At 41.2% G+C, this 18074-nt stretch overlaps 1 protein-coding gene across 2 annotated transcripts in view; it reads right to left on the bottom strand.

Moving 5' to 3' along the window:
* PCCA (propionyl-CoA carboxylase subunit alpha) overlaps positions 1–18074 on the bottom strand; it is a 252797-nt gene that overhangs the window by 132560 nt on the left and 102163 nt on the right. For both annotated transcript variants that reach the window (XM_026038336.1, XM_026038337.1), the window contains 4 exons: positions 12799–12942; positions 11221–11295; positions 6982–7050; positions 6107–6182 (listed from right to left, as the gene is read on the bottom strand). In XM_026038336.1, the coding sequence (XP_025894121.1) occupies positions 6107–6182; positions 6982–7050; positions 11221–11295; positions 12799–12942 (364 nt within the window). The remainder of the gene's footprint in view (positions 1–6106; positions 6183–6981; positions 7051–11220; positions 11296–12798; positions 12943–18074) is intronic.

Below are 18074 nucleotides of genomic sequence, written 5' to 3'. Positions count from 1 at the left end.
AATGTTAAAATAGATCTCGTGTTTGTCAGCAGCAAACAGCAGCCTAACTCCCTCCTTGGATTCCTCGATAAAATATAATAAAATCAATTTTAGACAACACAGAAGTTTTCTACCAGATTTATGAGCAAGACATCATGCCACGTTTCTACTCAAAAAGAAATCAAAAACAAACTGAGAATGTGAAAGCACAAGCCACTGGCAATGTTTTCACCACAAATATTTACTGACACTAAACATATTCAGTGTTGATTAGCCTTTTTACAGTATTAAGCGCCTGTCATCTTGACATTTGCAAACACAAATCTGCATTTATCCATGTAAACTTAATTGGAGTCCTACATGCCTCTCTGTAGATAAACAATTCAATATACTTAACTTGCTGAGAATTTTAAATTGTGCTAAGTGGAATAGAAAGAACTTTATTTGCATACTTATAGACTGCCAAAACATAATGAGGGCAGTATTAGAGGGTTTTTGTGGTTGTTGTTTTCCTTTGTTTAAGAAATAAATGTTAGGAATYGTATAAGGCATCCTAATTCATTTCTCTGAATCACAAAACCATTAATCAAGCCTTACACCGRGGGTTATCAAGACCTCATTACGTTAACCCACCACTTAAAACAGGAACTTGATCACAGCTTTGCACAGCCCATGAGAACACACTGCCAGCATTTGCACTTTTCAAAGTTCACAATTTCAACCCCGGCGTCCAGGGTTTGCACTTCCAAAAGCTACCCAACGAGTCCTTAAAATCCCACACATTCAACTATGTAATTCTGCTTCCGAGCAGACCATCTGCATACAGCGGGAACAAAGCCCCATTACAAAAGTGGGAAAAAAGCCTCTTTTAGCTTGGCAATTTTAACGCACAATCATCCGCACAATATTCACACAAAAAGATCATTACTGCACCGACCCTCTGAGCTGAGCACGTTTCAATTAAAACATTGTTTTTTCTGCGTATCCAAGCCTCATCCGCATAAACTAAAGGGGAAAAATAAGAAAAAAAAGAAAAAACAGGCACATAATAGATGGCAATATCCTAATGGAAAAAATCATTAGTTCAGTTTCAAACTAAATTTTGTACTGCCTGCAGTTCTCAGCTTCTTAATGAGATTAAGCAGCCCATTATTTGTGGCGTTAGCAAACACGCATGAACGTCTGAATCAGCAGGACACTTGCAAGCAGCAGTTAAGGAGACTTTGTGAGGAACAAGGGAACGCGAAGGGATGGTGACCCTGCCGTCACCCTCTCCTCGCCCCCGCGCTCTCCGGGGCCACGGGAGAACCCCCCGGACCACATTCTAGTTAAGGGCTGTGACTCAACACAACAGCCCTTGTCTTGTCCAATCTCCTCAATCTGGCACGCTGCCTTTCTTGGGTTTTTTTCCCCCTGCCATCATTCTTTTTTTTCCTTTACAAAAAGCCCCGCAACGAAGCTGCACCAGATTTTGCCTCTCGCCTCCTGCACCCACAGTACCTTCTTTTTAGCCCATTCTGCCTCTCTTTGGTGGGTTTTCTCTCCTCTAGCCCCATGTTGCAGCAGGTCTGGCCTTGGCACATCCCGATCCTCTGCCATTCCCATTCCCTCACCTGCACTTGGCTTAAAAAGACCGGAGGAAAGAGCAGGAGAATCCCAAGCATCTGTATATTAAGCAGCCAAACATGCTGCAATGGTCATTTCCAGTGGCTTTGAACCCCTGATACTTCAGCTGCTTTTCCCCCTCTAATTTCAATCTCCACATAAAAACACTTTGGAACCACTCATCTCTACTGCCAAATGTCAGGGAAAGAAGTGAGTCTTCCCCAAGTCTCAGACCTTATGATCTCTGTTGCAGCAAGGGAAAAATCCACAGAAGAGCTGGAGAGTTTCTTGCAGCACTTCTTTAAAAGAACAAACCCAGAAACGAGGACTTTTCCTTCTCTTAAGCAGGAGGAAAAGCAAGCACTGTATGCAAGCTCTTCGCAGGAAATCCAGTGAACACTGCAGATTTGGTTGTGCTCCCAAAGCCAACAAGGGCGTGCAGCGTCCCAGCCCGTGAGGACAAGGCAGAGCAGCGCAAACGGGGATATCACTCGTGAGCTACTGCACAGCAGACAGCATCACTGTCAGGAGCTGACAACAAACAGTTCTTGGGATCTAATCAAAATTAATTGTGAAAGTCTTTGTACCTGAAAATTAGTTATTTGGGAACATAGRAAAAACCACTAAAATCGAAGTCTTTTCTTTGGAGACAGTCAAGGCATTCCCCCACTCCCCTTTTTACAGCTGCAAATATAGTTGTTTTCCAGTTTGCCTTCATGTGCTTGCCCTTCTGTGCCACGCTGGAAGATCCCCCTCGTCCTCATACTCGTTTCTACCTGCTCTGTTTCCTTCTCTCTTTTTCAGAGCCTCTCCTTGCCCCTCTCTCCCTTCTCCCAAGGATGATCCGACTGCGTGATTCTCCCCCCAGCAAGCAAAATCTCAACAGAGAAAGGTTAACTTTTCTGAAAAGCCTGTTAATTTTCATGTTGCTGCTTTGTATTTTAATCAGCAGGGAAGGAAAAGCAAAGAGAGGTGGAGGGAAGGCTTACTCAAGCTTYTGCACACAACGATACAGGCCGTCCGCCCAGTCAGACCTCTGGCAAACTGATGATCAGTCCTACTTGCTGCATACATACGTCCATTTTGTTTAGTTATATACATAAAAACACTTTCCCTGTGTAAACTTCCCAAAGCATCATACTGGATTTCACACACTCCTTTCAAACAACAGATTATGCCTGAGAAATTACAAGAAAAAACACCTGCTGGAGTCTTTGCAAAGCGGAGAAGCGAGAATCGCACATCATCTGTTTGCACACACAGCCAGCGCACCGCAAGCACGATTCTCATACCCAACTGCTATTGCTCAAATTCCAGAATACCAGCCCAAACCTTACGATTCTCAAGAGCGGTGACACCTGACAGATTTGTACTTTGCATTTAAATATCCTGCTTGGCGTCGGTAACCACAGAACAAGACTGAAGTGTCGGGAGAGGAGAAAAATCTGTGTTAGACCTTGACTGTTATCACCCCTTAATGATACTGGAAGACTCATGTTGAGAATAGCTTCACCTAACTAGGCCCTTCCTCACTCACAAACCTCATATGAGATTTTTTGAAGCTACTGCAGGGGAAATACAATGCAAATTATATTCCCAGGGCCACCTTGATACATCTTGAGTGAGTTCCATTCTCAGCATTTGCCCAATTAACAGGTTCCAAAATTTCTCATTTTTGTCTGTGCAAGTTGTTACCTGCCCAATCTGTAGTAAAACCTTAAGGTAAGAGACATTCTCAGAGACAGAATATYGTTACACTTTGATTTATTCATTATTTTTAATCTTTGTAAAGATTAGATTAGATTAAATTTAAAATAAACAGCAGAAGCCTGTTGTTTTAGGTAAACAACACAGGCCACATCTAACAATCMTGCACAGACTATAAAAGAGCCCTCAAATCTTTTTATCCCTTTATTCTATATGTTGTCCATAGCAAAAACTTCATGAGTTAAGGTTCCCCTATCAGCATTACTGTCAATAAAATTTAAAAAATAATAATAAGCTTGTGTCATATCATAAAGAGTTAGAGTCCTTAAACTCACATAATTAAAAATGGACACTTTGGCTTCAGCGAGAAAATTGTAGTCTTAATTTCAATCCTAAAATTTTAATATTGAGAAGCATATTGAGAAATAGGGAATAGGAAGCTAGGGACTTCGCTTGTAACTAAAATCTACTTTATCATATGCTTTTCTTTAGTTCTTCTCTCCTTTTTAATCTTAGCCCATTTCTGTATGAGGCAGAACCCTTAGGAGGGCATTGGGAAAGGAATCGGAAGAACATCCGTGTTGCCGTTACACTACCAGGACGCATGGCTGACCTTCAGCTCATGCTTCACCTCGTGGTGAAACAGGTATTTGTTGGGATGGGAGCCATGGATTCAAGACCGGGCAGCCTGGCCTTAGGAAACAGAATGAGAGCCTGAGGATTTGCTGGATGGAGCTGGGGGCTTCGCGCAGGTCAGGGAGCAGCCACCACCCTGGTGGGAGCCACGACAAGTCCTCGCAAACCTCTGCCTGCTTGGAACTGGTGGCACTGAAGTGATGGAAAAGACTCCGTGTTCCCTTAGGGGTCCCTGGGCTGCCCATCAGACAGTCCCTGGCTGCCCTGGTCCCCCTGAGCCCAGCCCAGCCCCACGGCAGGCGGGCGAGCGGGCAGCTCTGTTGAGGGAAACGGTGCCCTTGCCTGTCCCTTAAATGTAACTTCCCAACGTGGAGCCTCACCAGTGCAATTCACACCAACCTCAGCTGGCACTGCTTACACAGCATGCTCACCAGCTCTGACAACCTAGAAAAATAAAAAATAAAACTATAACTAAGAAAAACACGGCCTCTCTAAAGATCCCGGTTCGCATAAGAATGATGTGATTTACGTTTTTCACAACACCCAATATTCCAAAGCATACACTGTCATTAAAAAAAAAAAAAAAAAAGCTTTTACTTTTTCAATATTTTAATTACTTTCCTTAGTTAAGTACCCATATATTATCTTCCATCATCAATTAAGTCAACTTGACCTTTTTAGAGACAAGCATGCTGGAAACACAAGTTCTACACACGTCAGTGCAGTTCAGAACACGTCAACCACCATCCATGCTAGGGATCAGACCAGATACTTTAGTATCCATGAATACTCTATTTTAAATAAATCCAGTGAAGAAAATGCCTTCTGCCTAACACTGCCTAAAAATACTGCGGGTTTTCAGATGGAACCCACTGCCCAATCACAACCAAAAATACATCCTGGAAATGCATCTACTTTTGAAATTAATAGTCAGTTAAAAACTTTATCCTCCATTATACTCAAGGACGTTTATCCATAAATCTAATCCCATACCATCATTACCCTCCATATACCATGGTCTACCCCCATTAAAATACATGTCCATTTTAGAGTTAAACACACCATTTACAAGAGTTGTTCCTACCACCCTTCTAGCTATACTKCAGTGAAGGGGCACTCATTTTCCCCAAGGCAGATACATCTTTCAGTTCTGATGGGAAATACACAATATTGTACAGAGAGCATTAAATCTAGATGAGGTTGAACAGAAACGTCCATCTCTGGCTCCTGAACAAGGCAGACCTGCCTGCTCCTCCCAGTCACTGAGGGACGAAATTACTTCCATGTTCCAGGTCTTTCTCCCCTCTCAAACCATGAAACCACCCGCCCCAAAACCAAAGGCATAAAAGCAAGGAATGCTCCGATAGTTTCCTTCCTTTCTGTATCGTTTCTTCAGGAAGGCTAGAATGGAAAACAATAACTTCAAGCAAGGGGCAAGTCCTCCCTCAACCAGGGAGGAGAAAAACAAAGATCTGGCCRCAAGGAATTTCTCTTCTCTAACCACCCTCAGGCTACATAGGAATGAACAAGAAATCCAACTTTCCACTCTCCTGTCCTGTGCTTTTCTCCTCTCTCTGAGACACAGAAGCAGCACCAAAGATTTTCTGCACACAAACCAAGACTTCCATGTCCAGGCACCAACACCTACTTCTCACAGGCAGCAAGAGCACAAGGAGATCCCAGTTACCAGCCTGTATTTGCACACAGTGGTATTTGCCCACTCCTAAACAACCTAAACTACTTTGAAACTTTATAATTTTCTTGAAAATATGAGAAAAAAAATACTGCATTATGGTATTATATGACTCCAGTCAGAATATTACAGTGATGTAAAACAGCAACTAATTTAAGCTTGTTAWAATGTAGCAGCCTTTTATTTTTTCATCATTATGCTGACATACTATCAGCTTGTGAAAACTCAGTTCTGAGTTTAAGGAAGTAATTTAAATGCTTAGCTCATAATACTTGAGCATAACATTCAAGCAAAAAGCACTGGAAAAAATGAAGTCTCTTTAGATTTGATGTATCATCCCAGCTTAATTAACACAAGACTTTCCTGTTTTAATTTGCACTTAAGAAGCGGGAACTTTACTCAATTTGCTAATTACTACATTTTCAAGCTGTTTGCTTGAAACAGATGCCAACCTATCACACTGGGAACCCAAATTTCTGTAGTTACCTCGAATTACGTAATTGTCCAAAGCCTCTTCCATTCTTTTCAATGCTTCAGCTCTATTAGAGCCATAGGTAATCAGCTAAAAAACAAAAGGTATTTGAGTTAATTGGAAATGAGATAATGCTTGTCTCTAGAAACGGAAAAGCATTTAAAAAGAAAGCGATTTATAGAACTTCTGCAGTCACAAAGGCATTTCTTGCACGTTACTGTATCAGTGCTTAAAGTCTTTTTTCTAAAATACCCAGAGAAAACTAGGATCTGTTAACCCATTCAATGAAAGAAGAAGAATTACTTTTCTTTTGTGTAACTTAAAGCATCTATACACGCTTTCTTTTCTTTAGGCACACAAAATGTTAACATCTCAAGTATCTAGATGACTCTCCTGACTTCTAGATGATCAATTGGCTTTGGATGTGATTTTTTTTAAGCAATTAAAAAGCCTCAAACTACAATGTCATAGTTTAAGTGAACCAACGTGCTATTGAGGAATAAGAGCCAATACTGACAGAAGCACCCAGGTTTGTTCCTTTCATCTGTAAGCTAGAACTGTAACCTTATTACATTAAAATTTAAAAAACATATAAGTGCAGCCAGTTTATTTTTTTATTAAAGTAATGGCTTTTGCTTAAATTTAAATCCTTTTACTGATCAGATACTGTAAGAACCACCTTTATCATTTCAGGAAACAAATTTTGGCTACCAGTGACACTAAATTCTACATTTTTCTTCACTGCTTCCTCATTCCCTTGACATATGTTTTATCCAGCAGTTTAAAAATATTGGTTTAATTTTACCTTAATGACTACTTCATTCAAAATATCAGCATATAAAAGCAGTGTATCATACCCTTCAGGATGTTAAAAGAGAAATCAACTCACTTTCGAGATCATAGGATCATAATAAATGCTAATATCACTTCCTTGTTGAATGCCACTGTCAACACGTACCTTCAAAAAAGAAGAAATAATTTCACAATGAATTCACACTGAAAAAAATGGTATTTTGACGTGAGATCTATGTATATGTGGTAGTTTTAAACATAACTCAGGACGCTTACGAAAGTACATTTCCCCTGCAAAAGAATCAGGATAATTATTTTAGAGAGCAGGGACGGTGAGATGAAAAATCTCTCCACTAGGAAAATACTTTAAAGTTATTCACTTCTTGAAGAGAAACATTAATGTAATATTCATCTGGTAGAGAATGCTTGTTTTCTCTCCTAGAATGAACAGTACACACAAAACATGATCTAAAATTTAGATTGTGTTGCGTGCTCTGAACTTCAGCTCTCAAGGCATCCAATCCAGCTTTAACCACTGTAATGAAACAGACTTGCAATTCCCCTCCTGACTGACACCTGGCCTGAAGGACGCCCCTCACAGAGACACCCCTTCTGCAGCGACACGTAACCCACACGTCCCACAGAGCCCCTCTGAGAGCTCAGCCGGGGGGATAAAACATGGGAAAAACTTGGGAGCTCTGCTGCCTGGCTCCGTAGGATCCCGGTGCTGTGGTTTCGTGTCTGTAACACTTTCCTTCTCCCTGTCTCATCCTCTCAGCTGACAAACTTCTTTTTCTATCGCTGCTGTCCCCCTAAGGCTTTAATGTTTACACAGCTTTTTCCACGGCTTCGCTTCGTAAGGACACAGCCCCAATTAAAGCTCTGATTCTGCAACATTCATGGAAAAAATAACACGAGTTCAAAAATTTCTTTTGAAGAGGCTGATTGCTGTTAAGCAGCCAACAAGTTAGTTAGTATATTGCTGATTCTTGTTTTCATCTCTCAGTTTGATTTCATCACTGTAGCAGTGAGGTTAGCCATACAAAACTTTCAAAATGAGCAATTTCTTGGGAATAAATATTTTTTAAATTGCTGCTTTTGAGCTCTGGAATCCGAAATATTTTTGAAAAACTATCAAAACAATTCACGAGTGATAAACGTGTTGGGGGGGATCTTAYGGATGGAGGAATCTAATCAAAGCTGCTGAAACAGTAGGGTGCTCATATACCGCACTGCAAAAGGACAGGCAAAAGGGTCCTGGAATCCCACTAAAATCCTCACCTGTGGGAAGGAACCTTTGTAACAAACAGCAGCTCCTCGGGCTGCAGCAAGGCAGGRAAAGGTCAAGGCAGCGGCTGTTAGGCCTTTAATATTTTAATTTAGGCAATTACCAAGGGAGCACATGTAGAACCTCTTGTCCACGGGATCCACATGAGGGCGGGATGATGACTTTATTATCCACATGACACAGGAAGATCCCCTGGCAGGTGCACTCACGTTCTTCAGTGAGCACCACTGCGTGACGAGTTTCTCTGACGTTTTTATCATTCCTTTAAATGTATGTATATGTACTCAGAGATACGCATACATATGTATATGCACAAATGCACACATGCATGTATACATCCCACTGAACAGCACTGCAGTTCTGTAATATCTTTATTGCATCAGGGCTGATGGGGCTCACGCTGGCACCCGGTCAGGCAGGCGCCACTCTCTACTGATGGAGAAGAAACTCCGGCACATCACAATCACACAAAATAAGCACCACAAATTCCCCAGCTCCTTTCTTGTTACTGCTAAAGCACCCTCTCCCCCAGCCTGTGCACTTTTATATAAAGTCAATGCGTACGTTCTCATGCTCAAAACAAAAATAATTCTCTTCTCGGCCCCCAAYCTAGTGCAAATCCACTGTACATAATTTGGTGGGTTTTAATACACAGGTATAGAGCACAAAAGACATAATTACTCCACTAATACATAGATTACACTGCAATATTTGTCATCTCTGCCATATCAGAGCCAAAGCACTTTTCCTTTTGTTAGCAGCTGCTCAAAGACCAGACTGCTGCTCATATCTGCAAAGTGCTGAGGCTCTTCAGGTAGGGGGGCCATTTTCTCCATGGCGTAAGAGCAGGAAATAGGTATGCTCACAGCCAGGACGATACACGGTTTTGTGTTCATCTACCTTGTGTTCATGTATGTGCATCTTGAGCTTCATTAGCAAAACTCAAAAAGACTGAAAGTCACTAGTTCCATGTTCTAARAAAACATGCAGATGACACAAGAATAGAGAGTTATTAGGTATACATAAGAAAAACAAATGGTATGCACGCATACAAGTTCCACTAACCTGGGCAACAGGCACATACACACACACACACACACACAATCTTGACAAACAAGGTCAGAAAACAGAAGAAATGCACTTAAAATGCATCTGGGAACATAATACTCTGAAGTTCTACTTATTGCGACACATTAGAAGTCTGAACTATGTTTTTTTCAAAGCCAACCTCTGAGTCTGAAATCTAGGTAGCAAAAACGGTGAGGCTCTGATGGGGAGCTCTGATGTCCAAACTCTTGATTTTGCTCTTAGTGCCATAGTATTCTCAGAAATTAATTAACGGTGCCAGGAACTAGGTATTGAGATATAAAATCCGGATGGCGAATAGAAAACAMCATTGGAACAGAAACAGAAAACTGATAGCAAAGAGACAATGGAAGCAAAAGAGGCAGGACGCTCCGTGCGCGCGCCTCGGCGCGCTGCTCCGCAGCCTCTGGCGTAATTAAGCCGTCCCTCCGGAGCGGGAGCACGGAGCGGGAGCGCGGGGCCACGTGCGGCGCCCAGGCGGCTCCCATCCCTCGCTCCCAACTCACCTCTCCCCCCGCAGGCCGGCTCCCAGCCCGCCCCGTCTACCTGACAAGTGACAGCCCAATGTGATTAAGTGTGGGCAAGGGAGGGGACTGGCGGGCCTCCATGACAGGCCAAAAGTGATCACCATGGAGATACATAATTACAGCTGTCAACGCGTCCACCGTCCTGCTGGCATCAATTTGATTGCTCCCAGCAATAATGATAGACAAAGCTTGGTGTGCACTCCCCTGCACCCAAGCGCTTTATCTATTCCGTGCTCCATTTAGCTGACATGCAACATTCACACAAGCAAATAACAGCAGTAAGCAGAACATTTAAGGCATTTTAATTGTTTTCCCTTTGTACGGATGGCTCGCGAGCGCAAATGTTATTACATAAAACTCCTGCTGCAGCATTAATTGAAGAAAGATTTGGTGGGACAAAGACTGTAGGGGGTACAGTTTGTCCATTATCACTTATACTTTCAACAGGTCTCACGTTTGGAAAATTGCAAATTGCAAAAACTTGCAAGGGCAAAATGTTTGACATCCTGTTASCTATTACAACATGGTGAAAACTTCCAACAACCACTAGAGTATTCATTATAAATTCTTATTAAATACACTCTTTGTTTCATTAAAAAGAAGCTTAGATACATCCAATGATACGTCTTCCCCCTCATCTTCTCTTTAAGATCACATAAGGCCTTTAAAAATCTTTACAATTTTTTTTCCTGCTTTCATGCTTTGAACACAGCATGAAGCCTTGAAGACCAGAAAGGGTCAGGTCCCTTTAGAAAGCACATGGGCAAAAACAATTTAAGAAGTGAAATAAATCATATATCCAATAACATCTCCACATTTGAGATTCCGCCTGTAATCTTTCACTATTTTCCATGCAAGCAATCAGACTGAATAATTGTATTCACAGATGGTACCAGCCTCGTCGTTCCTCTAGCTGACAGTGTCATATATATATGTGCACTTATGACTTAAGCTACCTTGATTTTCCAGAAAGGCTGAATCCTTGTTCTTTTCATGCAGCAAAAAAAAAAAAACATGTTTGTTAAATACTCATTCTGTATAGCCCTACCATATAGCAAAATGTGTAATAATCACTGTCACAAATGACATTTGCTCTTCAAAGGCTACACAGCTAAACAGAGAGCAGAGGCAGTTTCTTGGTTGTGTTCCCGGTAATCTCTAGTTACAGAGTTGACTCAACATTTGACTGCTCCTTTTAATAGCATTTTTACTGAAAAATTTAAGCTGTGAGTTACAGAAAGCAATAAAATATTTCAACATATACCAACTGTTTTCTTGCTGTATCCACTTTAAATACATTCTAGACACACTCTGGAACTGTACTTTTTTAACACTTTTTTAGCACAGCACAAATATTGTCAACACACTAAAAAAGAAAAGTTGGAAAAAAGGCTCACAACTCAGCACCTATGAAAACCAGAACCAAGCTACTTACACTTGGCAGATGCAATGGTTCCTGATACTGGGTGAGTTTACCAATGGATGGCAGGCCAAAAGATTTGTAGGGGTCCTGAAATGAAAACCAACATGAGAAAGCATTAAGCTTCTATAGAGGTGGAGGAAATCCTAAGCAGCTTTAAATTTAACATATATCACTGCTGAATTCACTCTTTTTCTTTCCCAGTATCAACTGTTTTGAACCACATTTCTCTGTCCACCTACCCCTGTGCCTGCAAATAAAGAACTGGCAGCAAATAACTTCTCTTTTCCTGCAGTCATTAARACTGAGAGGAATGTTCTGCACATTGCTATAATACATCTTCAGAATATACAAAGCTCACATCGTCATTTGTCATGCCGTGCCTTGGAGGGAGGATGGGAAAGCGTATTCAGAGAAGGGGTGGAGTTGAGAAGAAGGCACCAGGAAATACTTTCAAAGATTAAAAGGACAGTTAGGAATTCAATTACCTGAAGAAATCAAAACCGAGATTTATGCCTTTGGAACTCGCCTGGAGAACACAATGCAAGTGTAAACTTAACAACAACAGCAAATATACAGCCTACAGAACAATGAAACTCATGGCAAAGTAGTAAGATTCCATTATTTACATTCCCTCACCCTTATAAATAAGCTGAAGGAAAACAGTCAAGTGTCTGTTGCTCCAGTAAAGCCTATTCAAATTTAAAAACTCAAAATAGTCCGTATGCCATTCAAAAGGCAAATATTTATTCTTTATCACAACAGCTCATGTATCTGGTAATCAGCAGAGTGAGTTGGAAATTATGGGCATGTCATGAAGAGARAGAGCAACAGGAATAAGATGCCCTGGGTCACAAAAGCAGCAAAAGTTGTGTGTGGAAAAAACACATCAAGACACAGAATTTTTTTTAGAACCATAGTCACCTAAAGCTTTAATGYTTTCAAAATAAAATGAAGTGGGGTATTTTTTCAAAGAGCAAAATTTGATTTGCACAGATCAGAAATTACAGTAAAAAGATGCTACCTTGAAAGACAAATCATAAACATCCTTGAAAGGATATATTTTATGTTTCTGTAAACTGTAAGTTGAGACGGAGAGTCATGCTGTAAGCATAAAATAGTCACAGAATACACTTTTAAAGTTTGTCCTACACACTGAYGTAGGCATAACTTACTTGTTCAACTATCTACCAAAATATGTCAATACAGTAAGAATAAGCTGTTTAATTTTAACTATTTAGGCCGATATGTTTCAAAGAAAGAAGTGAAGAAACGTGGAAGCTGTTTAACAGCAGCAAACAGATCACTGCAACTCCCACACACACTCAATACGATTTGAACATCGAGCAAACACACTTGGAAACAACCCTTAGCTACGGTCTTTTATTGTTATTTAACTTCTTTTTTGAAAAGGTCCATCAGAAGACGTGCTGGTTTAGAAATCAAGAAATAAAAACCCTCGGCGAGGCCTCAGCCCGTTTCTGCGCCGTGCTCAAAATGGCGGCTTTGCTTCAGCCCACGGCCACAGGCGGGGCCTCTCGCCCCGCAGCAGAGCCCCCGGGCCCTCCTCTCCCGCCATTCCCGCTCCTTTACCTCGGCGTAAACGCGGCACTCCACGGCCCAGCCGTTGATGGGGATATCGGTCTGTCTGTGCCGCAGCGGGTAACCCTTGGCAACGCGGATCATTTCTTGGACAAGGTCCAGGCCGGTAATGCATTCTGTGACAGGATGCTCAACCTGCAAGGCCAGGAAACGCCAGGCAGTAGGTAAGGAAAACMACCCCCCAAAAAACCTCTCTCCATAAACAAACACAAATAAGCAAGAAATTAGAGCAGCTGAAAATCAGACAAAGAGTGCGCTTCCCTGGCTTGATCTTTTCCCCCCAAATTTTATGCTTGATACACTCCAACAACCATCTTCCTTGTAGGAAATCCCTGCAAGATTCAATAATTACTAGATTACAATAAAGGCAAAACATGAAAGCAGAACCTGTACAGAACACCAGAGAGATTTGTGTGGGGTTTTTATTTCACAACACTCAGAAGTGCTTGGTGAAGATGAGTTAATCTTTGTTTGTGCAGGAGCCTTTTTTCTTCAATTTTGCTTTAAAAAGACTGGCAGCAATTTAGCCACAAATCTATTTGAACTGAGGAAAAAGAAAAACAAAAAAAGAAAGTAGCTGATAATGAACCCATTCTGCTACACTTAACCTGGCACGTACAGGAACAGCTTCCAATTTTCCATAGAGCCAGCCTAGCCTAAATCTCACCCATTCGCCCGCCTTCACTAACCTGTCCTGACAAGCGACCAGATTAGTGTAATCTCACATCAGCGCAGTGTTGCAGAAAGCAGCAGATGGATCCTGGAGATTTTTTCCTCCTCCAGCCTTGGCCGTTGCCCRCGCCCAAGGCTGGGCGGCCGCGGCACCCTGCTCGTCCTGCTCCGTGGACCGCGGCCAGCGGTGCCGGGATCCCGCAGGACCGCCRGCCTCACCACGGCGCGGAAAGCGACAGTTACCGAGGAAAGACCTTCGAGCTCGGCATGGAGCTGGGAAAACCAGCTCCCAGGGTCGAGGAGATGGATGCAAAGGCAGGAGAGGATGTCCCGGGGACAGGAGGTCAATGCTGTCTCCATGTTGGGCACACAAAGGCGGCCCAACGCCCGCCACGTAACGAGAGAGCTGCCCTTTTATTACAAYGTATTTATGTTGCTAGAGTCAAATACCTGAAGAAAAGACACTTAACACCGGTTTCTCTATCACGAGATGTCACATTGCACATGTTTTGTGACAGGGCAAGGTCAGTGAACAAACCGGTTGTCCTCCTCCTCTCAAGCAGGCTACTGTACAGAAAACATTCAGTCATTACAATAATCTCATGGCTTATCGGAACAAGAAGATGCTTTGGTCTTTAAGAAAATAGCTTTGTAAAAATAAACAGATGGCACCCATAATTAGCCCTGTGTGTGCTGTGAGTTTGTTTATAGCTTCAACAACATTTTAAGACGTTTTGACATAATTTTAATGACAAATCATCACTGAAACAGGCACCTATTCTTTGAAGGATAAAAGTGATACTGAAATGGGAATCTGATTATGCAGTTTAAGGATGTACCTTTGGGATTCAATCTCGATTCTACCTAACACATGATATTCTCCAGGACGTCAAGTTTAATAATAGTATTCAGAAAAATATGTGAACCGACTCCGTATCTACCCTGCAGTGTCAAATGGAAGCAATTCCATTTCTATTAAAACTTAAAAGTTTTAATAGAAAGATATTTATCACACATCAATTACTTGGACAACAAAACTTACTCTCTTAGCTTCGATTTTAAGTCTTAAAAAGTTACCTTTAAGTTTAGAACATGTCTGCAATTTCAACATTAAGAATAACCAAATATATATATATATTTTTTTTTACAAAGGCATTTGCATTATTTAGCTCTGGTGTCATTTTTCTTGGATTATAGTTGGCATTTCAATTTCAATAGCTTCATTGTTGTTTTCAGCTTTATTGTTGATGATCAAAATAAGATGGAATGTTTCTGGAAAGAAAAATATTTTTGTTGTTTGGTTCTTATGACTCACAAACATTTATTTAATCCATTCTTCAATGCAGATCTTTGACTTAGTCAATATTTTCTTCTGCTTCTCCAAAATACTCCCTTTGTGTCTGGACACAAAACAGTATTCAGAAAATATGACAAGGAGAGTTTTTTAAGGGTTTTGTGGGGTGGGGAGAAGCTCTTTTGCTTTTGGAGGACTGTGCTTCAATTATTGCTCTTTAGACAAAATGGAGAGATAATGTAATCACATCACTGATTTTTCATTACAAAATGCATGTAAAATGTGTTCTAGACCAGGGCACCAAAACGGGCTAGAAAACAGACTTTCAACTTTGAAATGCTGGTTGACCCGTTACCTTAATCTTTCAGTGATGTCTACAGCTCATAAACTCACCTGCTCCAGCATTTGTAGTTTTGGGGGGCAAAGGGAAGGCAGGAGGGATTCAGTAATTTTAGTGTTGTACAAGATAGGCTTCAGCAAATAGTACAGGACATTAATAAAGCAATGAAGCCACATCCTGATTCAAACCACAACAAGCAACCTGCAGTGAGGTTCTGGAGGTGCAAAAATCTGCCCAAGGAGAGAGGCATGCAGGACACAAGTTAAAGCTCTGATCTTTGACAAAGGAAGCAAGGATGGGGGCAGAAGTGAAGAAATCATATTCGACCCCTCTGCTCTCAAATGAGAAAACACAGGCATTATCACTCCCTACCTGCGAAAGTTCTGGTATAACTGTGGCAGTTAACTAACTAAAATAACTGCTGTAACTAGTAAAAGACATTTTCATAAGTCAGGTTTTAATTTTCTCCTTTTGCTTCTCAGACTTCTACTGTAGGGGTTATTCTTGTATTTTGGTTTTTTTTTTTTTCATTTTATTTTGTTCTCTACCTCTTCTCCATCTTTAGTTTCATGGCTACTAAATCAAGGATTTGATTTTTAAAGAAATGTACAAAACACACTCACGAGCAGAGCTGCACCGCGCAGCGTGAACCACTCTTTTAGCTCTGGGACATCTCAGATTTCAAAGCCAGTTGATCCCAAGATCTTGCCAGTGAGGCCTGAGTGAACAGGCAGGAGTCAATGGTAGGAAGTTTATATGATACTGGGTGAATTCACACACTATCTCTGTCCTTAATACAAAGGCAAAACCAGACCTGTTTGCAAGCAAGCAACCTACAGATCTTCGCTATGGGAGTGCAGTTGTCCCTATTATCAGCAGGACAAGGAAAAATTGATTAGCAGTAACTCTCAATGTAGTTAGCTGCTCAAGATATCACCTTTACTGCTCAAGATATCAAGATACACCCAGGTCTGTTACTTATGGCAAGCCTGGCCATAAACAAATTATAAATGGGAAGTTCCCATTTCACTGCATTTAAGTACGATGAAGATTTACTGAAAAGTGGAAACAATTTAAGTGTCTTTCTTCAGCAAACTAGACATGTATAGATCACAGGAAGTGAGTAGTAAGAATTTAAGTTCCCAAAGCTGCAACTGTCACTTTTAGTGTCACTAAGGGGAAAAAGGAAAGTACTTCCTCTACACTCCAYTGCAATTCCTCTGAGTACTGCAACAGTCTCGTTCCCTAGATCTCTTCCAGTTTTTGTTTTGTAGCACACAACAGTGGCAGCAGGAATGACAAAGTTTGGGAGAAAACCGTGCTAGGTCCCAGCTTATAGATAGTGAAGCAGCTAGAACCAGCCTGAAGGATCCTGTCAACCACAGCCCAGTCAGCCTCACTTGCTGGCAGAGGCTGCTACATCTCAGTCCTGTTTTGCGACTGCCAACAGTCGTGCAGCCTTCCCGTACAGGGTCTCGTCCACAGCTACAAGATGTTCTCAATTTTTATAAGCAGATTGAGCTTAGAGCTAAAGCTAAATGGATGCTTCCCTTACATGAAGGGGAGTAGTTTCAGGACGTCATTTTTCCTCCTGACTAATGAGGTGCTYTGCCCAGAAGTGAACACTTGTGGATATTCCCACGGGTGACACTCTTGCCTCTGTGCTCACAGAGCATCAAGTTTCTCTCACATCAGTTGGACATTGCTACAGAGCACAGAGGCCAAGGAAATCTCAATTTCAGAAGCTCTAAAACTACAGCCTATGTCATCCCTGCTACTGGAAGTCCCTGGCCGATACCACGTACTCCTCAAAACTTTCAACATGCACCACAGTTTCCCAGAAACAGGAYTCACCTGGGATCCCACCTGCTCTTCCTCCACAAGCAAACCAACATCACTTGACCCAGACACAMCAACTTATAGGTGGCTCCTCAGTCTCCCTTATTCCAGCAGACTTTATTTTTTATTCAAGAGCACTGAACAGCAGTGGAGGTCCCCACATGTTCTGCTCTTCAAGCATGCCTGGTGCTGAGTACCACCAGGAAGGCACTCCAGGGTCACTTGTTTTTCTGCAAGGTAAGTCCTTTGCAGTAAGGTAAGTTCACAACAGCCATTGGGACACTTGGCTTAAAAAAAATTTACACATTTCAGAATGTTCAATTGATAGAAAGACTCTGTGGAAATCATACAGTAAAACTAATCAGGAAATTTGCTTTCTATGTTGCCATTTTATATAGACATAGCATATAACAGAAATTGATGCTTCTTTCCTGATTTATCAGTGTTTGATAAGGAAACTGCTAAAAGTCAGGTAATGTAATGAGACCTAACACATTTCCACCAACTGAAATACTCCGGTAGACATCTAATTATTTCATAAGATGTTTCAGAAATAAATGCTACAGTAAAGGCACTTGATACCAACTAATTTAAGGCAGTAGATGCTAAATTTGAAATGTTTAATCTGCTTCCTCACAGTATATACAGGACGCATGTGGATTTAGTTTCACCAACTTTTCTTTGCAAAGATTTGTTTCTTTATTGTTTTGACATAGGTCAAAACTACAAAAAAACACACCAGACTTATTTATGAAAAACAAATCTGTCTTTTCTGCAATTTAAACAAGTTTCACACACTTTACACCAAGAGCTTATTTAGCTCACAATGTCAGATATCTTCTGCAGTTAAGATCCCATAGTTCAAAAATAAGTTTATGCAATTTCGTTTCCACAACATGTGGCACATAAGAAAATAAATAAATTTATAACCAGCAAAGTTGTCTTAAACCTCCTTTAATATCGATACTATTTTTTCCCTGCTTTCATTATATTTAGCAAYAGCATTAATGGCTTCTCAGGGTCCTTCATTCAAGATGGCTCTTGTCACACTGCAGCGGCTCTTGTCTGCCCTTTACACTAAATTTGCCCAAGAAAGGAACTCATGTGCCTCTTGAAGAACGA

Source organism: Nothoprocta perdicaria, unplaced genomic scaffold (assembly GCF_003342845.1).
Source record: "Nothoprocta perdicaria isolate Ctin4 unplaced genomic scaffold, notPer1 scaffold_208, whole genome shotgun sequence".
NCBI lineage: Eukaryota > Metazoa > Chordata > Aves > Tinamiformes > Tinamidae > Nothoprocta > Nothoprocta perdicaria.
This window is presented reverse-complemented; position numbering and strand designations above follow the sequence as displayed.